This window comes from Chelon labrosus, assembly GCF_963514085.1.
Source record: "Chelon labrosus genome assembly, chromosome: 12".
NCBI classification, from domain to species: domain Eukaryota; kingdom Metazoa; phylum Chordata; class Actinopteri; order Mugiliformes; family Mugilidae; genus Chelon; species Chelon labrosus.
The window spans coordinates 29,698,090-29,725,254 of NC_140345.1; the positions used below are offsets into that span (position 1 = coordinate 29,698,090).

Here is a 27,165-nt window from a genome sequence, read left to right on the forward strand (position 1 = left end):
CATTGGCTGTTGGCAGCATGTGTGTACAGTTGGGTCAGTATTCAGTTCACTCACATTTGACTGTAACTGAGTTCTGGACCAGTCTGTTCCTGTAACAACAGATTTCTGTGCCAACTTTCCTCAACTGGTGCAGGAGCAGACTTTACATCACTGGGTTAAAGCTGGCAGAGCAATCTTCTAATGTGTCCTCAGTTTAACTCAGAACCAGCTCAGAGAGCCAGAGTCCAGCTGGTGGAGCCAACAGTGATTACATGCTTACAGTAGGTCTCTGTTCTAGGGAAAAACCAGCTCCGCCCACACAGACTCCTCTGAGTTCATCTGAAACAAAACTGGATCAACAGCAGGGAGTATGTTTGCACAGACGGGACCCTCGGTTACATGGAACACAGATGAATCTGTTCATCAGTTCACTTCAGAAATATTCTCCTCATTCATCCAGATTTCCCTCGTCGTTGGTTCTGTTCTGATTCAGTTTGTTCACATTCATTCAAAGATGAAGGAAACAAACACGTTAATTAGCTGTTTACTAAAACAGCTGAAACTCAAACGTTAAAGTGATGAAGTTCTCTGAGCAGAGACCCTGACTCCAGATTCCAGATGTTTCTCCTCATGTGCTCATTAAAAGCAGATGTTTAGACCTCACAGTGACACTTACTTTGCAAGTCTCCCTCACAAACAACAGTAAACAAATCAAAGAAATAATAAATCTACGAAGAATCAAATATAAAAAACAAGATGCAAAAAATCTGTTAAATTCAAAGTTTAGAGACACTTGTTGTCCTGCAGAAGGCGGCGATACGACCTGGACATCAGAACTGAAAGGGAAGAAGATGGACGTGTCCTAAACAGTGTGGAGATGCTAATGGAAATGCTAACAGCAATGCTAATGACAGTGCTAATGGAAATGCTAACAGCAATGCTAATGACAGTGCTAATGGAAATGCTAACAGCAATGCTAATGACAGTGCTAATGGAAATGCTAAAAACTAGAGTTTTAAAATAAAAGCCTTTCTCTTGAGTGCACACTCATCAGGAAGGACCACGGATTTTCAAAATAAAAACTCACAACTTCTTAACAAAGTTGTCTGGAGGTAGGCTTGACTTTCAAAATAAAACCTCCCAAATGATGAAAATAGAGATAGATTCCAAGATGTGCTTCAAAATAAAACGCCAGCAGCAGTAAGTCTAAATAAAAGTTTTCTCCAGAAGCTGAAAACTGAGGAAAATAACCAGTGGAGCCAAAGGTTCTTTATTTTCCCTCTTGAGACTCTTTAAAAACTTTATATCATTTATTTATTCATGCTGTAAACCTGCTACAGAGAGGACTGCCAGAATGACCCGGTCTCTGCCTGTAGTCTTGACAACACTTGGCTCAGAGGATGGAGGATGGACCGGCCTCCGCCTCCAGAAAAGGTGAAGTGGAGTTTTTAACAGACGTCCAGAAATAAAGAACGAGCCGGACCCTTGATCTCAAACCGTCCCGTTGAGCCTCGTCAGTTTGACGTTTTAATAAAGAAAAGAATTCTGCACCAGAGACGAGAGACAAATGAAAAACTTGATTTAAGTTTAATGGTAATATTTGGTTCTGTCCATTTAGAGTACAGCATCACTTAAATAGTTTTATTAAAGAAAGTGTCTAAAACCAACTGATTCAAAGTATTTCTATACTAAACTAACCTGTAGAGAGACCAGTGCTCTCATCTCAGAGGACTTGTTGTGAATGTTGCTGGAGAATAACCTGCTGAGTATTGTGGTCCTCAGAAACTCAGATTCTGGCCCATCAGTCATTTCTTTCTGGCGCCGTGTTCATGCAGATGTGAAATACTTTTAACTGGATGGAGCTTTATCCTGAGTTTCTACATTTACAGAGAATTAAATCACCTCCATGGTGTTGAGAGTGGAGCTGCTAGAAAAGTTGCAGGATGAAGTGTGTTTAATGTGTATTTTATGATAATGTTCTCTAAGGTGAGGAACCCTCATGTTCTGATTCAACGTTGAGGAAAAGTCTGTTTTCATGACACATGAGAAAGAAAGAGAAATAAAGCATCAATGAATCCAGCGATCACATCCACACTGTCAGAAATGACTCCAGAGTAAGAACAGTACAATCCTCATTTATCTAAATGCAGAACGTTACTGTTAATTTGAGCTGGTGAAATGAAATATCTCAGTGTGTTACAGGTTCATGGCTCAAAGCAAACAGTAGAAGAACAGTATTTGTTCCATTGTGGGAAAATAAAACTGAGTGTGTGAGTGCAGCAGCTAGGAGATGAAGCCAAGCGTCAGGATTAAAGAGAAGGATGAATGAGTCGTGTAAATCGTTGCCCTCTGTTCCACATCTAGACAAACAAGGAATGCTCTTTTAAACAGAACTTTATAGTCAGTTTAGTCAGAGCTCACTGTGTTTCCTTTCTCTGGTGAAAGTCAGTGATTCATTGTCAACAGCAACAAGTTAATCTTAAAAAGCAGCTGCACCAGAAAAACTAGGAAACCGAGTTTAATCTCTTCAGCCCCTCTGGGGTTGTAGGAGGTGAATGTAGTCCAGAAAGACTCAGAATAAATCAGGACTATCTCCAGAACCATCAGGTCCATGTTCTGGACCCTGCTCTCTATGGACCCTGCTCTCTATGGACCCTGGTCTCTATGACCCTGGTCTCTATGATCCTGGTCTCTATGATCCTGGTCTCTATGGACCCTGGTCTCTATGATCCTGGTCTCTATGATCCTGGTCTCTATGATCCTGGTCTCTATGAAGAAGAGAAATACCACAAAGGTTAGTAACAATAGAACCAGGCCCACTCTCCATCTGGACATGTGGAGAACCAAAGAACCCAAAGTGTTCCACGTTGGGGTCTTACTTCTTGAAAGTGAATCTGGCTACAAAATCCTCCTGATTCCACTACAGGAGGCAACGTACACACAATTCAACCTTTGGACATTTTATTTCTCCTGGACATCATCACATTCTACCATTGTGATCATTATACAATCCAGAAGAAGATTCAGATTTCCTCCATGTTGTTCACACATGGAACTCCCCAGGGAAACCAGTCACCAAGGCATGCTACATATCAATGCTAAGCTAACTTTATTATCTGTAGTACCACCATTAGACCACTAGATGGACCATGTGGTTGATAGTTGATGTAGAATCACGTGGTCAGACACAGAAGATAATAAAACTATACCAGTTGCTGAAGCTTTTAACTCCTTCAGGTGTCATTGCTTCAGTTTCTTAGGACGTCCTGTTCTAGGCAGATTTAACCATGTTTCATGTTCCTTCAGTTTCTTAATTATGGATTTAACTCATCTCCAGCTTTTTCTGTATCCATCCTTTAACTTCTACTATTCAGTAATATTTTCTCAGAGTTGATGGAGTGTATTTTTATGTTTGTGGTGTAGTTGTTGCCAGAACTAATAACTTACCAGTGATTATAATAATATATAATTATAATAATAATAATAATGTTGTCACAGGACTATGTGACTGATTATCTACATTTCAGTAATTGTGAGACTTGAAGCTCCAACTGGACTAAAGCAATAAGGGATAAAGAGGTTTGTACAAACACTAGAATAAAGCTCATTATATTGTCATTTATCAAAGCAACAAAAAGGAAAAACATTACAATACGTGACTGGTTTGTATGGGCCCCGTATGTTTAGAGCCTGTCAGCTAACAGCTGTGTTACTGTCTTATATTACACTTGTGTTCTCAGTAATAGTTTAATCTCACACAGCCTCAGAAACAAAGTCGTACATCACAGTTTCCAACATTCTCCTCTGTGCTCCCACATTAATGCTTAAACTGTTAACTTCTTTTCTGAAGAAATTCCCTGGAACCCCGTCTCCCCTCCCCTCCCCGCCCCACCAGATCTAGGATCCGGCCAAAACCCGACTCCCTCCAACATGAAGCTCTGCCTTCACTCCCTGAGTCTGAGCACAAACATCTGTTAGAATGCATTCATCCTCCAGAGAATCTCCTCAGACATCATTAATGCTCATAATGTCCCTTTAAGAGCTCCAGTTAGTTGTCTGGACACGTTGATAACTTATTTTAAGAAGTTGGTCAAAATTAAAATGTCTCAACTTAAATATACAATGAGCCTGAAGGAACAAGTTCTACGTTTGTGGGGTCTGTAGATTGACCTAAAGACCCAGGATGAGTCTTCTGACCTGGATGATGTCATCTGTCAGCGCCACGCGCACCTGCAACGGTTAGCTTGTTCACCTGTAATTTGCTACTGCTAATTTTTTACAACATGGCTGAATATAGATAGATAGATGGATAGATGGATAGATAGATAGATAGATGGATGGATGGATGGATGGATGGATGGATGGATGGATGGATAGATAGATAGATAGATAGATAGATAGATAGATGGATAGATGGATGGATGGATGGATGGATGGATGGATGGATGGATGGATGGATAGATAGATAGATAGATAGATAGATAGATAGATAGATAGATAGATAGATAGATAGATAGATAGATAGATAGATAGATAGATGGATGGATGGATGGATGGATGGATAGATAGTTTCATTATTAATCCCAAACTGTGAATTTTCTCTGTTGCAGCAGCTTGTACAGACATTCAACACATACACAAATAGAACAAAAAGCTAAAAATCAACAATAAAAAATAGAGAACTAAAAAAAGAACAAAAATCTGTACACAATATTTACAAAACTTAGAAGTGAATAAGTGACTGTTAAAAGTGTTAAATTAGATTGCAATGAAATGTAATGAAATTACAACCAATAACCAAACAAGCATGTGCAAATGTGCAAGAAAAACAAAAGTCCAGAGAGTCATGTGTCACACTCAGATGAGGAGTTGTACAGACTGACGTCTTGGGGCAGGAAAGATTTCCTGTAGCGTTCTTTGAGAAAACCAAGTTGTCTGAGTCTTCTGGAGAAGTTGCTCCGTTGTCTGTCTATTGTTGGTGGAGAGGGTGGTCAGGGTTATCCATGATTGATAACAGTTTGTCCACAGTCCTCCTCTCCACCACCGATTCTAATGTGTCCTGTCTGCAGACAATATTTTTCTGATTCTGAGGTTGTGGACGAACCATAGCAGCAGCAAATTACAGGTAAACAAGCCGACTGTAGCAGGTGCACACGGTGGTCAGAGATGACATCATCCAGGTGAGAGGTTAGTAGGTCAATCTACAGACCCCATGATGATGATAGCAGGTAACTCCAGACTCAACAGGTAACAGCACTAGAGCATCAGAACTAAATATTGGTGAAAAGAACGAGTTTCACAGCAGATAATGTTATTTAGAGGCTGCGTCTCGGTGCCCCAGTCACTCCCACTATATGGATATACACTGATCTAAATATTTCTTAAACTTGTACAAATGACACAAAAGTTATATGTGTGAGTAAACAACTGTATTTTATGGCAGAAATAAGGTAAAAAACAGAAGTTCCCCTTTAACGAAGCCTCTAATGAGTCAAACTGTAAGAGTTACTGAGCAGTGGTCGATCTGGATTTAACATCATTTTAAACTGTTTTCATTTTTTACAGTGTAATAAAGTTCATCCGCTCAGAGAGACCTGTCCAAATGTCTCACATGTCTCTAATCCATGTGAAGATTAGAGACATGTGAGACATCTCCTCTTCTTCAGAAAAATGAGGAGGATGAGGATGAGGAGGGGGAGGAGAAGGAGGAGGAGAAGGAGGAGGAGGAGGAGGAGAACAAGGAGGAGGAGGAGTCTGACGCCTGGCCTCTATAGCCTTCCTCCTCCTCCTCCTCCTCATCTTAACCCAGACTGAGCCTCCAGCTTCATCCATGAGGGTCTGGTTCACGCTGACGGAGCCGATGCAGCAGATCTGTGAGTGACTTTGATTTTCTCTTTGCTTGTGAAAATGAACAGAGATGAAGCTGAAGTTGAGATTTATAGGATTCACATTTAAAACTTTACAGTATTCCAGAAAGCAGCCTGCTGCAGAGTTTAAGAGACAAATCCTTTATTTGACCGACAGGATTCAGGTTCATCAGGGTGTTGTTCTCTGGTTCTTTTATCTGCTAACAAGAAAGTAAAGTCATGAAAGAGATCAGAGCTGAAACCTTAAACTGATCAACACAAAATGAATAACCAGACCAATCTGACGTCCTAAACTCATCAGCTCCAGGTCTGAGTGTGAAAGTATGTTTAGAAATATTCACATTAATAATCAGTAATACTACTAATAATAATAATAATAAAAGATTAAGGATGTCTAATAACTCTAACTAATGAGTAGAACCACAAAAACCCATCCATCCAGTTTCTGATGCTCATCTGGAGTCAGTTAATCAAGACAAACTCTTGTTTCGATGCCCTACAGTTTAAGGACATCACTGAGAGCCAAAGCAACGAGCTGGAAGTGAACTGATCCCAGACCTTTTCTAAATATAGACGCTGTTATCTGATGCAGCATCAACTGTTCTGCAACCTGCCAAACGTAGACGTGTTGAAACTGCTCTAAATCTGGATTCACTTTTCTTCCTCATTTGGTTACAGCTTTGTTTCTTTTCAGCTCACACAAAGTTTTTTCTTGTATTATTACAATTAATGAACTCATGATTGTATAAGAAGCCGACGTCTTGAATGTCCCACCACAACAATCATGAGCAGGAGGTAGATCAACATCTGTGTTCAGAACCAGAATCAGAGAAGACTTTACTGACACGTATGTTTGATACAAGGAATTAGTTTTGGTGTTGCTGCACACAGTCTGCATAAATAAAATAAAATAAAATAAAATAAAATAAAATAAAATAGTAAATATACACATACTCAAATATACAAAAAACATTTACACTGTATATACATCAACAGGAACATTTACAGTGGGATGGAGGTGGGTTTGATGTGTTCATGGGGGGGTCCTGGCGTTGTTCATGATGGATCGCAGCCGTCTGCCAGATGGGAGTCTGTTAAATAGTCTGTGTCCAGGGTGAGAGGGATCAGACACAATCTCAGCTGCTTCAGAGTCCTGGAAGCGTCCAGCTGGTCTAGAGACGTCAGACTGCAGCCAATCACCTTCCTCTGCAGAGACAATGACACGCTGCAGTCTGCTCTTGTCCAGGTGGTGATGGACTCAATGATGGCAGTGGACAAGTCAACCATCATTGTCTTTGGCAGGTTGAATTTCTTCAGCTGCTGCAGGAAGTACATCCTCTGCTGAGCTTTTTTAATTAGGGCGCTGATGTTCAGCTCCCATTTGAGGTCCTGGGACATGATGGTGTCCAGGAAATGGAAGGAGTCCACAGTGTTGACTGTAGAGTCACACAGGATGATGGGGAGGAGTGGGGCTGTGTTCTTCCTGTAGTCCACAATCATCTCCACTGTCTTGGAGCCGTTCAGCTCCAGGTTGTGGCGGCTGCACCAAGTCACCAAGCGGTCAATCTCCAATCTGTAGGCGCTCTCATCTCCACCTGAGATGAGCCCGATGAGGGTGGTGTCATCCACAAACTTCAGGAGCTTGACAGACTCGTGACTGGAGGTGCAACTGTTGGTGTACAGGGAGAAGAGCAGAGGAGAAAGGACACAGCCTTGAGGGGAACCCGTGCTGATGGTACGGGAGTCTGAGATGTGTTTCCCAGCCTCACATGCTGCCTCCTGTCAGACAGGAAGTCTGTGATCCACCTGCAGATGGAGTCAGGTACGGTCAGCTGGGAGAGTTTGTCCTGTAGTAGAGACGCAACGACTCTGAAGTCCACAAACAGGACCCTGGCATATGATCTGGGGGAGTCCAGGTGCTGGAGGATGAGGTGGAGGGACAGGTTGACGGCGTCATCCACAGATCTGTTTGACCTGTAGGTGAACTGCAGGGGGTCCAGGAATGGGTCTGTTAAATCCTTAAGGTGAGAAAGCACAAGGCACTCAAAAGACTTCATCACAACCGATGTCAAGGCAACAGGGTGGTCGTCATGGAGACCAGTGGTCCTTGGCTTTTTGGGGGACTGGGATGATGGTGGAGGCCTTGAAGCTGAAGATGAACACTGAAGACAGCTGATCAGCACAGTGCTTCAAGGTGGACGGAGACACAGCGTCTGGTCCAGTAGCCTTGCAGCCTACCTGAAAGAGTAATCGTCCAATAGAAACTCAAAATAGCCCTGTACTATTCATACATCAGTGTTACACAACATTGGATGTAAATGAGTTTCCTTGAACACATCACTCAACCTGGTAGTTCAACTTTTCCTTACACCCGAAAAAATCAATCAGCTCCTCGATGCCATGCTGGGTGTCACAAGAAACTAGAGAAACTACTCTATCCATTGATACCAAGCATCATGCCGGGTTTTTGTAAAGCGTCTTGAGACGATTTGTATTGTTATTGACGCTATATAAATAAAATTGAATTGAATTGAATCATGTACCTGCAGCTAACCAGCTAGCCTCAGCTAACAGAGAAAACATGACAACAAACTTTGAGTTTCATTCAGTAATACACAGGATAAGATGTTATAATCCCTTGTGCCAAAATCCCAGGCAAAACACATTTAGAGGCCCTGTTCAGCTAAGAGACCCTACCAAACCTATGGTCATGTGATTAACCTGTAATCTACATAAACTAAGTAAAAGCTGCTGGCTTGTAAGCCCAACTGCAGTCCTCTGGCTCCTTCCTCATATGCCCAGCTCACTCAGCAGAGCAATCACCGACTTTGCCACAAATCCACGGCAACCCACTTCTACCGGGCGGACATCAGCCCTCCATCCATTCTGCTCTGCATCTGCTGCTAGCTCTGCATACTTAGCTCTCTTGCGCTCATTAGCCTCCTCAACTCTATCTTCCCACGGGACAGTCAGCTCTATGAAATAGACTACTTTCTTCGGCTCAGACCACAACAGCAGATCTGGCCGTAGTCGAGTGCTAACTATCTCAGTTGGAATAACCAGCTGTCCATTTAAATCCGCCCTCATCTGCCAGGCTCCTCCTACTCTTAGCTGTCCCGTGTTATGCCTGATGCCTGCTAGTCTAGACTTTTCTCCCTCCCGTACAAACTTAATACATCTATTCTCTCTGTTAACGGCCATGGAATTTACATTCACCTGTTTTTCCTCAGTTGCAGCTGCTAAACATTTCAGTACCTGGTTGTGACGCCAGGTATAACGTCCTTGGGAGAGACTAACCTTACAACCTGTCAGAATATGTCTAAGCGTGCAGACACAAGTGCACAGTGGACAGGCATTATCCTCACCTACCCATTGGTTTAGGTTCTGGGGAGTTGGCAGCACATCGTATGTAGCCCCTAACATAAATCTAATCCTGCTAGCCTCCATGCTCCAAAGCTCTCTCCACTTCAACTTCCTTTTCTCCACACTCTCCCAGTTCACCCACTGCCCCTGCTTAGCCTGCGACACTGCCTTAGAGCATCTAACTGCTTCCTCTTGCTTCTGTACCTCGCCCACTACCATCTTTCTCCTTTCTATTGCTGATGCCTTGCTCCACAGAGGTTTCCCTGCACACAGCCCTAGGCCTCTACGCCCTTGCTGTACACTGCCTATGATATCCCTATGTTTAAGAGCTGCCTGTGCTTGCTGCACTGCCTCTTTTGCCTTCCACTTCCTCCCTGTCTTAATAGTAGGCGCTACACTCCTAACCACTGGATCCTTCGACTGAGTGAGAGTAATTTCCAGTCTAACTTTAGCGCACTTAAACTCCTCTGTTAGGCTGGTAACTGGGAGCTCCAGAATGCCTTTCCCATAAGGCTGTGTCACTTAAGCAGCGTGGGACACCAAACCACTGATAAATGAATTACTCATTCTTTCTAACTTTCCTACCTTTGAAAGGGCAACCTCATACACCGTCAGCGGCCACATTAGCCGAGGCAGTAAACCAAATTGCCAGCACCACAATTTTAACTTCCCTGGTAGCCCTGACCGGTCTATACTTGAAATGCCTTGAATCGTTTTCTGCCTCAACCCTTCAAACTGCGCCTTATCACTAAGACTTGCATCATACCATCTTCCCAAGCTCTTCACTGGCTTATCCAGCACTGTGGGAACTACCTCATCATTTATAACAAACTTCTTATCTACTACCTTTCCTTTAACAATAGAAATACTCCTAGATTTAGTAGGCTTCACTTTCATACTAGCCCAGTGCAGGTTGCTATTTAGCTTATCCAGCAACCTTCTGGTACAAGGAGCGGTTGACGTTGCTGTGCTTGCATATCGTCCATGTAGGCCCTAATTGGGGGGAGGCGAAGCCCTCCCTGCAGCCTTTCTCCACCTACCACCCATTTGGTCATCAGTCATCATGTCAGAATTTCTTCTTCTGTCTCAATATTTCATCAAATCCAAAACCACATGGTGACTTGACTGACAGGATCTGAGCCCTGCACCTAATTACATACATGATCCTTTGTCTCCATCTAGTGGATTAATCTTCTTCTGGATTGTATAATGATCACAATGGTAGAATGTGATGATGGCCAGGAGAAATAAAATGTCCAAAGGTTGAATTGTGTGTACGTTGCCTCCTGTAGTGGAATCAGTAGGATTTTGTAGCCAGATTCACTTTCAAGAGGTAAGAACCCAACGTGGAACACTTTGGGTTCTTTGGTTCTCCACATGTCCAGATGGAGAGTGGGCCTGGTTCTATTGTTACTAGAACCTTTGTGGTATTTCTCTAAACTCTTGGTCCAGTTCTAGTCAAGGGGTTGCTGAATGAGTTCAGAATGATATCATTGCTATCAGGGTGTTTTCTACTCTCTGATCTAGAAGACGTTTTAGTTGATCACTAATTAATCAGACACAATGTTACTGACACTGAAGTCTGACCTATCCATAGAGACCAGGGTCCATAGAGACCAGGGTCCATAGAGACCAGGATCCATGGAGACCAGGATCCATGGAGACCAGGGTCCATGGAGACCAGGGTCATAGAGACCAGAGTCATAGAGACCAGGATCCACTGAGACCAGGATCCATAGAGACCAGGGTCCATAGAGACCAGGGTCTATAGAGACCAGGGTCCATGGAGACCAGGATCCATAGAGACCAGGGTCCATAGAGACCAGGGTCACAGAGACCAGGATCCATAGAGACCAGAATCCATAGAGACCAGGATCCATAGAGACCAGGGTCCATGGAGACCAGGGTCATAGAGACCAGGATCGTAGAGACCAGGTTCATAGAGACCAGGATCATAGAGACCAGGACCCATTGAGACCAGGATCCATAGAGACCAGAGTCATAGAGACCAGAGTCATAGAGACCAGGGTCCATAGAGAGCAGGGTCAAGAACATGGACCTGATGGTTCTGGAGACAGTCCTGATTTATTTTGAGTCTTTTTAGACGACACTCACCTCCTCGAACCCTTGAGAGGCTGAAGAGATTAAACGCTATGAACTAACCAAAAACACTGGTCCCCTGTCCTCTTCTGTCCAACTAGGACAGCAGAACTGTTGTGAAGATTTCATGTCAGAAATATTTCAGAGTTTGCAGAAATAGCATTTCTGGAATATTCTTGGCAGCACTTTTATTATTTTAAAAAGGCAATTATTAGATAGAGTTTTTCAAACATCACAGCCAGCAGTGCCTGTCTCTTTTCATTCATTCCTCATAGATAACTGGCAGTGGTTTGGTTTCTCTTATCTCTAGTCTTCATGTTTGAAATAATTAAAAACAGTTCCTTTTCTTTGTGTGGGCTGTTAGTAATCAATTCATTTCAAGATTACTGATGTTTCTTCTTGTCCCATTTGTCAAACATACTGAAGAGTACTGTCCAACATTATTTATCAAAGCATCCTCACTTTTAGTTGAGTGTTGTGTTTTCTCAGGAAAAGAGAAACCTGACAGTTGTCCCAACATGACGGGAAGAACAGCTCTTCTCTTCAGCCTGGTGGCGGCAGCATGTGTCTGTGTCGCTGCTCAGAATACAGGTTGGTGATGTTCAACCAAGAGGTCAGACGTTGGTTTGTAAGAAACATGGTGATTAGTTCTTTGTTTCCAGGTCAACTCTGGGTTTTAGTCATTTGTGAATTAGTCATATATTTTTTTTTCACCCTGTCCAGATTGTAAAAGTGCCACCGTGGGCGACATCGTCTTCCTCATCGATGGCTCCTCCAGCATCGGTGATCAAAACTTTCAGGAAGTCCGCACATTTCTCCGCAACATCATCAAGGTCTTCGACATCGGCCCCAACAAAGTTCGCATCGGTTTGGCCCAGTACAGCGATGATACTTACAAGGAGTTCCTGCTGAAGGATCACACAGACAGGAAATCTCTGCTGGCTGCAGTGGAAAGACTTCCCTACAGAACAGGTGGCACAGAAACAGGCAAGGCCATGAAATTCCTCTTGGAACAGTACTTCACCGAAGAGGCCGGGAGCCGAGTCAACCAGCAGGTGCCTCAGATCGCTGTGGTCATCACAGACGGGGATTCAGCTGATGATGTGGTAGCACCTGCCCAGGAGCTGAGGAAGAAGGGGGTCATAGTGTTCAGCATCGGGGTCGGACGTGTCAATGAGGAGCAGCTCAATGCCATCGCTAACTGGCCTCCACAACGCTTCCGCCTCTCCATCGACAACTACCAGACTCTGCAAACTATGACCAACAACCTGCTGCAAACTGTGTGTTACTCCATAGTGCAACAGAGGGAAGGTAAATGACTATACACTGATCAGCCACAACATTATGACCACCGACAGGAGAAGTGAATAACATTTAAACCATCTTGTGACAGTTCAGTGTTCTGCTGGGAAACTTCTGGACCTGGCATTCATTGGTGTGGATGTTACTTAGACATGTAGCACCCACCTAGACCAGACCAGGCACCCCCCCACCCCATAGCAATGACACTACTTGATGGCAGCAGCCATCCCCAGCAGGATGCAGCCTGACACAGACACACACACAAAAACACTTTAGGAACAACTAAAAAAAAACATGAAGAACAGCACAAGGTGTTGACCTGGCCTCCAAATTCACTAGATCCCAAACTGATCAAGTATCTGTGGGATGATCCACAGAGGCCCCTCCCCTCAAAGGCCCCCCACTAACAACATTCTGTTGATCAGACACCACAGGACACCCTCAGAATGGTCCATGTCCATTCTCTGATGAGTCAACACAAGGGAGACCTACACAATATTAGGAAGGTGGTCATAATGTTATGCCTGACTGTGAATCCACTCATTTTCTTGCCATTCAAAGGTTAATTTAGCAAAGAAAATGCACTGACTGAAGCTGAGATCATCTGTAGGTTGTGACCAACCAGAGACTGATCTGGTTTACTGTCCAAAGTTCACTGATGTGGGATGAAAAGTTTTCCATCATTATAATAAAACTCAAACCTGTGATTTCTTTGTCTTTCAGCCTTGATTGACAGGTTTGCAGATATTTTCTTCTTGGTGGACAGCAACCTTAAACCACGACAGTTCAACACGTTTAGGACCAGTCTTATCACTGAGATTAATAACTCCAACGTTGGAGCAACCGGCTACCGTTTGGGTTTGGCCCAGTACAGTGAAGACGTTCAGGTTGAGTTCCTTCTTAATGCCTTTCAAACCAAACAGGAGACAGTGAGGGGTGTCCAAAGTGTCAGACTGCGCCCAAAACCCAACCAACGGCACAACCTGGGCGGGGCCCTGCAGTACGCTCAAGATCGCTTCTTCACCACTGAGGCCGGGGGCCGAGCAGAGCAAGGCACTCGGCAGGTTTTGGTCGTTGTAACTGGAAAAGACTCAGACGACGATGTGTATTCGGTTGCTCATGAAATTAAGTCAGAAGGCAAAAGTCTGGTGGGGATGGGTGAACGTGGAGTGGTCGATGTTTTAAAGAGTCTTGACATCTTTAACTACGTCTTTGATATTACAAGTGTATCTCTGCTGATGAAGACCATAACAGACCAGCCAAAGGAGAACGTTACTCAAGGTGAGATCGTTTGCGCAGTAATAATAATCTTTTCAGTATTTCTTGTCATTGACGTCATGTGCTTTTGTGAACATTTTCCAACATGTTAGTGGAAAACGTGTTAGTGGTCAGTCACACAATTATCCACAGCTGCCGTGTTGCTTCTAGTCTTTATGCTAGTCCAGCCATGAAGGGACAGAACACAGAACAAGGTGTCTCCTTATTAACTGCTTTTAGATCTACGTCTCTTCTTTTAGTCTCTCAGGTCTGGCTCGAACATAACAAGTATTTCTGAATGCTTAAGAAGCAGATGGCGGCAGTAACTGATTCTGTGGACTCTGCTTCCACAGATTGCAAAGGCGCCAACGTGGCTGACATCGTGTTTATTGTTGATGAATCCGGAAGCATTGGAAATGACAACTTCCAGCTGATGCGCGCATTCCTGCGCTCGATGGTCAGCAGTCTGGAAATCGGTACAGCTAAAGTCAGAGTGGGCGTCGTCACGTACAACGACAGCCCAACACCGCAGGTCTACCTCAACACATTCAGCAGCAAGGCCGAAACTCTACAGTTCATCAACATCCTGCCTTACCGGGGAGGTGGCACAAGGACCGGAGCTGCACTGAACTTCACCCTGGAAAACATCTTCACTCAGGCGAAGGGCAGCAGGAAGGGTGTCCAGAAGGTAGCAGTGGTGATCACAGATGGTAAATCCCAGGATAGTGTGAGCGAAGCAGCAATCGCTCTCCGTCGAGCTGGCGTCACCGTTTATGCAGTCGGCATCCGAGAGGCTAACATTGCCGAACTGATACAGATGGCGTCCGATCCCAGCTATGACCATGTTTTTAATGTGAGCGACTTTACCATGCTGAAGACACTTCAGAAAACCCTGCAGAAGAGGCTGTGTGTCAACATTATTAAAAAGACAATCACAGGGACTGAGAAAAAAACAGACATCAAAGAAGGTTTGAACCAGTCTGATTGAACCATGAGTGTTTAAGGTGTAATGTCATGTTGTGACCTTCCCTTGTTGTGTTTCTCTTTCCCTCCAGCTTGTGTACAAAAGGATGAAGCAGACATCTTTTTCCTAATAGACGACTCAGGAAGCATCGAGCCTGCAGACTTTACCGACATGCAGAAGTTCATAATTGAGTTCCTTCATACCTTCCACATTGGACCAGGGCATGTTCGCATGGGGCTTGTGAAATACTCAGATTCACCCACTCTAGAATTTGACCTGAACACATACACAGATATCAGGTCACTGGAGAAGGCTGTGAAGAAAATTCACCACGCAGGAGGCGGGACAAAGACAGGAATGGCTCTGTCATCCATGGGAGATCATTTTAAGAACGCAGCGGTCACTCGTGGATACAAAGTCCCAGAATACCTAATCGTCATCACTGATGGAGAATCTGCTGACAAGGTCAAAGAACCTGCAGAAGAACTACGGGAGCAAGGGATCATCATCTATGCCATCGGTGTGAAAGAGTCAAACAAGACTCAACTCGATGAGATTGCAGGCGATTCCAAGAGGACTTTCTTTGTCAGTAATTTTGATGCCCTGAACTCCATCAACAAGGGCCTCATCACAGACATCTGTTCTCCAGGAGGTAAGGAAAGCCTTTTGGGTTTTTGAGTATCCTGGTCACAAGGGTATCCAACTTTGATAATATTTCTGCATACATTATAATATTTGTAAATTCAATTTCAATTCAATTCAATTTTATTCATATAGCGTCAATAACAATACAAATCGTCTCAAGACGCTTTACAAAAACCCGGCCTGAAACCCCCAGAGCAAGCCTGAAGGCAACGGTGGCAGGAAAAACTCCCTTTTAACAGGAAGAAACCTCGAGCAGAACCAGAACCAGAACCAGAACCAGAACCCAGCTCATATGGAGGAACCATCTGCCCAAGGCCAGCCGGGTACAGACAGAAGAAAGAGAGAAGAGAACAACAAGATAAACATACATCTGTCATAGATACACATATCTGACTAAAGCGTACATGTGGAATCTGATGATGTTACATGACAGTTTGTAAATGTAAGAGGAATCATAGGCAGGTTGGAGAATTGTTCATTCAGGTAGGAGTGGAGAACTGCAGGATTCCTAGCACAGAATTACATGACTAGTAGTAGATAGGAAATTAGAGGGCAAGAGCTCTGTGCCAGAGAAAAGAAAGTGGAGGATGTGAGAGAGGAGAGAGAAGAGAGAAGGAGGACATGTCCTCAGAGCATCGTCCCCCAGCAGCCTAGGCCTATAGCAGCATCACTAAGGGATGGTTTAGTCCAGCCCTAACTATAAGCCTGATCAAAAAGGAAAGTCTTAAGCCTGACCTTAAAAATAGAGAGAGTGTCTGCCTCCCGAACCCAAACTGGTTCCGGGAAATTCAATTCAATTCAATTTTATTTATCCTACCATTTATTATCTAATCTGTGGATGGCATTACCTTGGCCTCCAGTACTACTGTAAAAAACCTTGGTGTTATATTTGATGAGGATATGTCCTTTAAATGTCACATAAAGCAAGTGACCAGGACTGCCTTCTTTCACCTGCGTAACATCGTCAACATCAGGAACATCCTGTCTCAGAGTGATGCTGAAAAACTAGTTCATGCATTTGTGTCGTCCAGACTGGATTATTGTAATTCATTACTGTCTGGCTCCAAATACTCTTTAAAAAGCCTCCAATTGATTCAAAATGCCGCAGCAAGAGCATTGACAGGAATTAGCAAGAGAGATCATATTACTCCAGTTTTAGCTTCTCTTCACTGGCTCCCTTTAAAGTCTAGAATAGAATTTAAAATCCTCCTCCTTACATACAAGGCCCTTAAAGGCCTAGCTCCATCGTATCTCAAAGACCTCATTGTACCATATCATCCCAGCAGATCACTTCGGTCTGAAAGTGCAGGCCTACTTGTGGTTCCTAGAATTTCAAAAAGTAGAATGGGAGGCAGAGCTTTCAGCTATCAGGCTCCTCTCCTGTGGAACCAGCTCCCAGTTTGGGTTCGGGAGGCAGACACTCTCTCTACTTTTAAGGTCAGGCTTAAGACTTTCCTTTTTGATCAGGCTTATAGTTAGGGCTGGACTAAACCATCCCTTAGTTATGCTGCTATAGGCCTAGGCTGCTGGGGGACGATGCACCAAACACATGTCCTCCTTCTTTCTTCTCTCTCCTCTCTCGCATCCTCCACTTTCTTTTCTCTGTCTACTATTAGTCATGCAATTCTGTGCTATATTACTCAGAGGTGTCAAAAGTATTCACATTCTGTACTTAAGTAAAAGTATGGATACTTGTGTAAAAAATACTCTGGTAAAAGTAAAAGTACTGATTCAGCTCCTTTACTCAAGTAAAAGTAAGAAAGTACAGGCTCTGAAATGTACTTAAGGGCGTATTCACACCAGGAAGGTCCGTTAGTTCACTTGCTTTGGTCCGGACCAATTTTTTTTTTCTTTTTTTTTTTTTTAGTGCGGTTCGCTTTCACACTGTGATTAATTGCAACCGGACCAGAATTTATAAACAAAAACACATGTGCTAAGGTCGTTCAGCCATTGGCTGGTAAACGTATAGGCGGGGTAAAGAAGGAAGCCAAATGTCCCACGTAAATAGGCTACAATGGAGACTTTGCGTACTGTAGGTCTACTTGTTATTATGCTAGCAATATGGTTTATAAACTGAGCGCTGGAATCCCCTCTCTCTCATTTGTTTACTAAAAATCTTATATACTTCTGCATTTTTATGTGTTTTCTCCAGCATTTGAGATATCTGGACATCTGCCCAGATATCTAGGAGGCAGCGTGTCTCCTCAGAGCTCGGTTAAGCCACGGCTCATCTCTACCTAACCTACCTGCGTTTGTTTGCTTCACGTACGTGTCTCTCTCTGTTGTGTGTGTCACTAGGCTATCCTACATTTCCCATAACTAGTGCAGTGCCCGTCGGAAGTATGTATTCCTATAGTGGGAGCTGAAGAAGATTTTTCAGTTGTGACCATTGTCGTGACCCATGTCTCCTCCCCACAAAGACACCTGCCCAGTTTCAAATCAGCGTGCCACAGACAGACAGACAGACACAAACTCACCAAATAAGTTAAAAGAAATTCTTGATTTATAGATAGATGATCAAATCACTCATGTTTTGTCTGTAAACTGTAAAATAACGTTGAGTCTCCGTTGCCATGGTTACCATCTAGCGTTTGAGCCAGCGCAATAATTTAGAACTGTCATCAGGCAACTGGAAATATTAGAGCGGAGAAAATCTATTTTACCGATATATTTTACATTTCTTATCCAAACAACGTCAAACTTAGCAGTGCACATCTTCGTGCCCGTAGCGAGACACCTGCCCAGTTTCAAATCAATCGGGCCAACGGTTCGCGACATATGCGTGCCACAGACAGACAGACAGACACACAGACGCTTCTTGATAGATGCGCGAAAACTACGGGAGCTCGTCAAATCCAAAAAGGTAGATTTTTGCAACTTGGGTCGGATCGAGGTCGGGCTGCTTTCACACCATAAAGGAACCGCACCAGGGTTCGGTAGGAACCGCTCCGAGACCACCTCCTCAGCTGGGTCTCGGTCCGCTTGTTTGGTCCGCACCAGAGTTCGAGTGATTGTATTCACACCAGTCAAAAAGGTCGAACCAAGCAAGGAAACGAACTTGAGTTCGTTTTAATCGAACTAAACAAGGCAGGTGTGAATACACCCTAAGTAAAAAGTAAAAATTATTTTGCCATTAATGAAACAGTTCATCCGTTGATAATTTTGCAAAATGAAAACGTTCTAACAGAATAATCTAGACTGAATTGACCAGATGTCCTGCATGAGCATCTGGATCATTTTTAATAATAAATTGAGGGTTACTGGGTTGTTGTTTTTAAACCGCTAGCTAGTGTTAGCTATAAACTATCAAAACGGTGTGTTCCCATAGCATTGCTAACGTTGTAAACTAGCTTCCAAAAAATTATGATCCAAAAAGCTAATGATAGCAACAGAAACCACACCATAAATGAATTTGTTTGTTTCACATTAGACCAGTAGTTCTCAAATAGTGGGGTCAGGTGGACTTTCAGTATTACTGTCTTTATTGATGCTTGAACGATAAACAGCTTCCAGTCACTAGGTGGCAGCAGAGCTCAAACTAATCAACAGGCTGCCTGTTCTAAACAGTAGAAGAAGAACACAGGAAGCGCATCGTTGACTTTCCTTCTCTAGTCCCTGTTTTATGTCTTGTCATCCGTGGAGGTTAAAAAAGTAACGAGCCTGTTTTTCAAATGTAAGGAGTAGAAAGTACAGATATTTGTGTATAAATGTAGGGAGTAAAAGTAAAAAGTCGTCAGAAAAAGAAATACTCAAGTAAAGTACAGATACCTGAAAAATCTACTTAAGTACAGTAACAAAGTATTTGTACTTCGTTACTTGACACCTCTGCTATTACTGTATAGAATGTTTACTGCTGTGTGTCCCTCCCCTCTCCTCTCCTTTTCTGTCTCTACCTGGCTGGCCTTAGGCAGATGGGTCTGTCCATGGGTTCTGGTTCTGCTCAAGGTTTCTTCCGGTTAAAAGGGAGTTTTTCCTGCCACCGTCGCCTTCAGGCTGCTCTGGGGGTTTTGTAAAGCATCTCGAGAGGATTTTTATTGTTATTGACGCTATATAAATAAAATTTAATCGAAAAATCAAATCCATTATCTATTAACACTCATCTTCTGGATTCTAAAGGGTTGTGGTGGAGCTGGAGCCTATTCCTGGGATAGGTCACAAATTCAACACAGAAAGACAAACAACCATTCACACTCATGTGTATACCTACAGTCCGTTCAGAATCATCAGTTAACATAAGAAGCATGCGAGGAAGCTGGAGGATGTTTTTGTGTCCTTTAGAATTTTCTACATTTCTGCATAAAAAGTCCTGACATTTTATTTTAGAGTTCACTGGTAGAATTCAGAATTCATTGGTCCATCAATGATGACAAGCCGTCCTGGTCCAGATGCAGCAGAACAGGCCCAAACCAGGACATTAGCACCCCCATGTTTGATGGAGGGATGAGGTTCTGATGCTGGAATGATGCAGTGTTGGTTCATCTCATTTAAACCAGACTATTCTACTTTGGTCTCATCTGTCCACTAAACATTGTCCCAATAGTCTTCTGTCTTGTCCACATGATGTTTAGAAATGTTCTTCTTGGAGAGCAGTGTCTTTGACTGTGGACTCAGATACTCCACTCTAACATTTCTGTATTCTGTGTTTGCAGCTTGTAAAGACGTTTCCAGCGACATCATTTTCTTAGTCGACAGCTCCAGGACCATCTCCAAAGACAACTTTGAGAAAATTAAAGATTTCATAAAATCTGTCATTATCAAGTCCAACGTGGGAGAGAAGGATATGCACTTTGGCGTCATACAGTTCGGCACCAATCAACGTCTGGAGTTTGACCTTAAAAAATTCTACAGCAAAGAGGAGATGCTGAACGCCATCGACACGATGAAGCAGATGAATGGAAGAACTTTTACTGGAAGCGCCCTTAAAAACGTATTGCAGTATTTCAATGCAGGACGACGCGAAGTGAAGCAGAATCTGGTAGTGATAACAGGCGGTGAGGCCAAAGATGTGGTGAGAGGCCCCTCTGAAGCCCTGAGGGCCATGGGTGTGGTGGTCTACAGCATTGGACTGGGGGATGCCAGCTCCACCCAGCTGTTGGACATGAGTGGTTCACAAGAATACGTCTTCGACGAGGGAAGCTTTGATGCACTGAAGGAACTGGACCATCAGCTGGCCTTGAAGTTCTGTGATCCTCGGAGAGGTAAGAGTAGAGCAGGCCTGTTTCTCAGGAAGGAATGAGAATGTTTCACAGTTTGGTTTCACAATGAATACGTGGATTATGTTCATAAATACCGTGACAACTGTCATTCTTCATTGTCCAGGCTAACCTCTCTGTTGCTCTATTTTCTTCATCCAGCTTGTAAGAAGACACAAAAGGCTGATATTATTTTCCTGGTGGACGGCTCTTGGAGCATAAGTACCCATCAGTTCCAAAGCATGAAAACATTTATGAACTCAATAGTGAACGGGACAACAGTTGGCCGGGACTTTACCCGTTTCGGGGTCATTCTCTACTCTAACGAATCTAAAACCACTGTGAACTTCACTCTGAACCAGTTTCACTCTAAAGGAGAAGTTCTTAAAGCAATAAATAAACTGGAGGCACCAGGAGGAAATACCTTCACAGGCGAGGCCTTGGCCTACTCGCTGGAGTACTTCAAGGCTAAATATGGCGGCCGGGGGCAGCTCAGGGTGCCTCAGATCATCATGGTGATCACAGACGGGGAGGCCACCGATCCTGCAAAACTGAAGCCATCGTCTGATGAACTGCGGAAAAACGGCATCACTGTCTTCAGCATCGGAGTGAAGAATGCGACGATGGAGGAGCTGTTGGAGATGGCTGGAGGCGACTCGTCCAAAGTTTTCAAAGTGGAAGAATTTGAGGAACTGGAACTTCTGTACAAGATTATTTTTACCGCCCTCTGCAACTCCACTAAGCCACGTAAATGCTTCTTCTAACTTCTATTGACAATTATAATTCAGTTTACTTCATTTCTTTGAAGTTTATTTTAACAGAAAAAATAAGTTCTCTCTCTAAAGAAACTTAGGAACTCAACTAGACCAGACCAACATGCCCGCCATATGTTTTTAGTGGAGGACAGTTCTTTTGGGGTCTTTCTGTTGGAAATCAAAAAAGATTCAAAAAAGCAACTGGACTTGTAGAGTTTTTTTGAAACACACGCCACACTTTGTATTTCTCACGCAGATAAATTACCAGGATAACGCACACAAGGTGCGCCGCTATTTTTTAAACAGTGGAACAGGTCAGAATCAAGCGCGTTCCCATAGAGTTCAGAAGGAGCCTATCACCAGCCAATCAAATAAAAGCAATATAGCTACTGAACAGCCAATCAAAAAATAGCATTGCTGTATCCGGGCAAGATTTAGATTTTCCCGGTTCAGACGCTCGCTGAGAAAAGGACATCGAGTCACATCTCACTCATTACAAAACTTCCGGGTCACGTAAACCCAACCAATTAAATATGAAAATCAAATTCAGTCCTGTGTCCCGTTTTTCCATTTCGTATTTTTGATGTGAGCCTAAAATTGAAAACCAACAATTTTTTCCTTTTGTGTTAGATTAAAAAACAAATAACAAATAACCAGTCACTTTTTGATTTTTTGATTTTTGATTGCCATTTGAAAATGGAAAGAACGACTGATACACGGATCGTAAGTCATCTCATCATTTGATTTTTGTTGCTGGGGAATATTGTGTCCAGGCAGCTGATAATCAGTAATGTTAGCAGTTAACCAGTGAGTGAACTAGCCTAGCTAGCCAGTTGAATCACGGCTAATTTCAGCAGCTATTCTGACACTTGTTTTTAGTCTTAGTTCAGGACACATTATTCACAGTTGAGACCAACTAAAATGAGTTTTTAAAAAAAAAAAAAAAAAAAAAGCTCTGCTTTGCTTGAAGGCTCAGGCTAAATTATGTAATACCATATTATTGATAAGCTCAGACATTATCAGACACACACACACCTGCACTAAGAAATGCTGAATTAAATAAATACTTTTATTTGTGCAAATTTGTGTCATTTATCAGATCAAAGCCCCGTCCCCACCCCAACCAAATTCCTGCCGTTGCCGCCAAAATCTCACTCTGAACTCAGTTCAAAACTTGAGAGCCCTGTATATATATATATATGAATAAATGACTGTCACCTTACAAACACTTTTAATGGCTTTTATGTTTAGTCACAGATGTTCAGAAACATGTTTTTTTACCATGTTGTCTTTCTCTGTGTTGGCAGCTTGTGACCAGACAGACTTGGTCTTTTTGCTCGATTACTCCAGCAGCATCAACCAAAGAGAACACAAGATAATGAAAAACTTTACAGAGGACGTAGTGAACAGCTTTAAAGTCGGCAAAGAGCTCGTACACATTGGTCTCGCACAGTTCAGTGATAATCCTGAACATGAGTTTTACCTCAACAAATACTACAACAAAGACAAAGCACTCGATCACATCCGCGGCCTAAGGTATGTTGGTGGTAACACCTACATCGGAAAGGCCTTGGACCACATTAAGGACTACTTCCAGGAGTCACGAGGCAGCCGCCCGTACGTCCCCAGGAATCTGGTGATGATTACTGATGGGAATTCTCACGATGAGGTGGAGGATGAGGCCGACCATCTCCGGGATATGGGGATTGAAAGGTTTGCCATTGCCATTGGCGACGTCTACGACCTGAAGCTCCTGCAGTTCACTGGGACCCCACAGAAACTGTTTACAGCGCAGAACTTCGACAGCTTGAAATATATCAAGACCAAGATCATCGACGCCATCTGCGATACACCCTCCCCCGGTAAATAAAGATCCTCCTGGACCCATCTGACCTCCTGTAGGTAACACGATGAAGCATCAGTAAATATCCAAAGCATCACTCATAGTTTATAAATGATTTATTCTATAACATGTTGAATCATTTATATTTTCAGACTTTACTTATGATCAGTTTATCATTTATAAATTAACATTAAAGTATAAACCAGTTGTTTAGGAGTGGTTCATAAGATCATTTAGAAAGTGGAAGTAAGTATGTAGTTAATCTCACTGCAGTTACGTTTTGTGGACGTTCACAAGAAATGTTATTTGATGAGGTTGCAGATGTTCCTCTCTTCATTTTATGTCAAGCAGCTGAAATGAACTCTCCTGTACTGTCCTCACTCATTTCTCGTTTCATGTTCTGTTGAGACGATATCTGAACCTTTATAAAGACTTTACAGCTCATAAACAGTCCATAAAGTCACAGTAACAGCCTCTAAATGCTTTAGAACAACCTGAATTAACTGTGACTGACAGCCAGAATTCATCTTTACACGCAGTAACTATTAGTACATGATGAATAAATGTACATTTAAATAGTTTATTCATCATTTACGTGTCACTTTGTAAATGATCCATGTAATGAACCACTGATAACGCCTAAATAACTGGTTTATAAATGCTATTTTAAGTATGAAAATATGACTTATAAATCATTTATAAACTGATGTGTATTAAAGACGGAGTGATGGATGACGTGCTGGCTGATGCTTCGTTGTGTGTGGTTGCTATAAAATGTTCTCCTCTGAGTGTCTGAACGGTTTAAGGTCAAATGTTGTCTCCTGCAGTTTGCAGCATTGACGTCGCCATCGCATTCGACATCACTCGCAGAACTGGAGCACTTGGTCGACGTGTCCAGCAGCTGGGGGACATCATCCGCTCCATCTCCTCAGTAGCAGACCTGTGCTGCGTCAAAGACGAACCCGTCAAAACCAAGATCGCCTTCCACGTGGTGGACGCTTACGGACGCTCCTCGTACGATACAGACTTTGAAGGTTACAACGAGGACGTCATGAGCAAGGTCTTGTCTTATTCACTGACACAACCGACCTACTTTAACTCGTCCCTGCTCAGCTTCTTCAAGGACAGGTTCCAAACCAAGTCCACGGCTAGTGTCAAGGTGAGAATGACCATGCTGCAGGTATTAGGTCATAAACTAAGTGACTGACTGTCAAAGTAAAGCTTGACCTGGATCAAAAGTCAACCTCAATAAAACCGTTTGATGCAACTGTCGTCCATCAGGTGCTGTTGATCTTCTCTGATGGACTCGATGGAGACCCAGTGGAGCTGAAGTACGAAGCAGAGCTGCTGAGAACGTCCGGTAAAAATCCTTCTCTGCACTCGTTTCTTTGCTGGATTCATCTCTTCAGACCTTCTGTCTTTCCTTGCAAACTTTTTATGTCTTTCTAGCCTTTCATCGGTTTCCTTGACGTCCACTTTCACTCTATAATTTTAATTTACTAAAACAGATCATGTGTTGTTCCCAATTTGTATTTTGAGTAGATTCTGTTCTTCGTTGATTCTGTGATGGACACTGTAATGGATCCTCTGTAGTTGTGCAACGTTTAATGTTGAAATTCAGTTTGAAAAGACATAAAACCTTCTCCTCTTTAAAAACATGTAACAGGATGTGATTTAAATCATTTTTACCATGGGTACACGCCAGGTCAGAGAGTGATGAACAATATGATTGTGGAGGTTTCCAAATGAATAAATGTCAACATTACAGCACCCATGGCCTACAGTCACTGTTAGAATGCTTACATCACTGACCTCTTCATCCCGATGAACTGGGTTCAGCAGAATGTTTTGCTATAATATGTGGAAACTGCCAGTAAGTAGGTCATACTATATGATATGTGGTTTATCTAACCCACCTTGGTGACTGGTTCTCCTGGGGAGTTCCATGTGTGAACAACATGGAGGAAATCTCCATCTTCTTCTGGATTGTATAATGATCTCAATGGTAGAATGTGATGATGTCCAGGAGAAATAAAATGTCCAAAGGTTGAATTGTGTGTACGTTGCCTCCTGTAGTGGAATCAGGAGGATTTTGTAGCCAGATTCACTTTCAAGAGGTAAGAACCCAACGTGGAACACTTTGGGTTCTTTGGTTCTCCACATGTCCACATGGAGAGTGGGCCTGGTTCTATTGTTACTAGAACCTTTGTGGTATTTCTCTAAACTCTTGGTCCAGTTCTAGTCAAGGGGTTGCTGAATGAGTTCAGAATGATATCATTGCTATCAGGGTGTTTTCTACTCTCTGATCTAGAAGATGTTTTAGTTGATCACTAATTAATCAGACACAATGTTACTGACACTGAAGTCTGACCTATCATAGAGACCAGGGTCCATATAGAGACCAGGGTCCATAGAGACCAGGGTCCATGGAGACCAGAGTCTATAGAGACCAGGGTCCATGGAGACCAGGGTCCATGGAGACCAGGGTCCACAGAGACCAGGGTCATAGAGACCAGGGTCATTAATTATATCTTTATATTATAGAGGTCTCTAATATGAATCCCACAGACGTCACTAAACCTCAGTTGCAGTCCAGGAACAATGAATTGTTTAAATGTCTGCAGGGGTCAGCGCTCTGCTAACGGTGGCTCTGGATGGTGCTAACTTCGCTGAACTACAGATGGTGGAGTTTGGTCGTGGATTCAGCTACTGGTATCCTCTCAACAAGCCAAGCACCATCCTCCAGCAGATTGTAAGTCATATGAGTTACGTCACACCACATCATCGAGGTCTAAGCTTGATTTAAAGAAATTCTTGTTGAAACATGACGTTTGAAAGCTGTGAATGGTAACATTGATTAGATGTGGTGTAAATAGGACCCAGTACAGGACCCTGTGGTCCTCCTTATTGATGCCAGGGGAAGTTTTTAGAATATACGTGTAGATGTTTATTATAACTGGAACCAGACATAGTGAGGTTAAATTCACTGATCAGCCACAACATTAAAACCACCAACATTGATGATGTCATTCGATCTCTTTTGGGAAACCTGGGTCCTGGTATTTATGTGGATGTTCTCCTGATATGTTCTACCACCTGAACATTACAGCAGACCAAGCACTACCCCAGGCTGTTTTCCATCCATCCTAGTACCGTGTGTTCACACAGCAGTCCATCCAAGAAGTTATGATCCTTCAGACCAGAACCACCTTCCTCCATGTCTCTGTGGTCCAGTTCTGATGTGTCCATTGTAGGAGCTTTTATCAGGGGACATGGGTCAGCACGGACACCCTGACTGGTCTGCAGCTATTCCCAAACAAAGCAAACATTTTCAGCAGTTTGAGCTCCAGTAGCTCGTCTGTTGGATCAGAACCACTCAGGTCAGCCTTCTCCCTGATCCTTGGACCTGATTCCATGACCCTGTCTCTGGTTGTTCTGTTTCCTTGGATCAATGTTGACCGGTACTGATCAGGAAGGTGGAGATGTTCTGACCCAGACATGTAGATGCCACAGTTTGATCCTTTTAGTCAAAGTCAAATCTTCCCTGTGGAACATTTTTCCTGCTCCGAACATCAACTCTGAGGACAAAACGTTCAACTTCCTGTCTGATGTATCTGCCCACTGACAGGAGCCATGAGAACCACATGGTCATAATGTTATGGCAGATCAAATAATACAAGCAGTGATAATTAAGTTTAAGTTGCTTTAAGTAACACGAAGGCTCAAGATAATCTAGAGGGTCTCCTGGAGATTGACTTATGTTTAAAGCTGCTGTAGTGATATCAGACTCCATCTGAGTTAAGATGATGATGATGATGATGATGATGACAGAGATCTTTTTACAACAGTTTTTTTACTTACTCTAAATGTTTACAGCTCGTATGATGAATACTTGATG

General features: G+C 43.0%; 1 protein-coding gene across 2 annotated transcripts in view; it reads left to right on the forward strand.

Annotated features, from left to right (window-relative positions):
- The first annotated feature begins 5,695 nt into the window (after window positions 1–5,695).
- Window positions 5,696–27,165, forward strand: part of LOC311496395 (collagen alpha-6(VI) chain-like) — a 37,979-nt gene continuing 16,509 nt past the window's right edge. Inside the window, exons 1-12 of one of the 2 annotated variants that reach the window (XM_084556250.1) lie at window positions 5,696–5,852; window positions 11,799–11,900; window positions 12,033–12,620; window positions 13,335–13,892; window positions 14,222–14,836; window positions 14,924–15,484; window positions 20,127–20,675; window positions 20,832–21,416; window positions 22,732–23,286; window positions 24,095–24,426; window positions 24,549–24,627; window positions 25,892–26,019. In XM_084556250.1, coding sequence (XP_084412376.1) covers window positions 11,828–11,900; window positions 12,033–12,620; window positions 13,335–13,892; window positions 14,222–14,836; window positions 14,924–15,484; window positions 20,127–20,675; window positions 20,832–21,416; window positions 22,732–23,286; window positions 24,095–24,426; window positions 24,549–24,627; window positions 25,892–26,019 — 4,623 coding nt within the window. In that variant the 5' untranslated portion in view covers window positions 5,696–5,852; window positions 11,799–11,827. Of the gene's footprint in view, window positions 5,853–11,523; window positions 11,901–12,032; window positions 12,621–13,334; window positions 13,893–14,221; window positions 14,837–14,923; window positions 15,485–20,126; window positions 20,676–20,831; window positions 21,417–22,731; window positions 23,287–24,094; window positions 24,427–24,548; window positions 24,628–25,891; window positions 26,020–27,165 lie in introns of those variants that run through there. The other variant, XM_084556249.1, reaches the window with a different exon arrangement.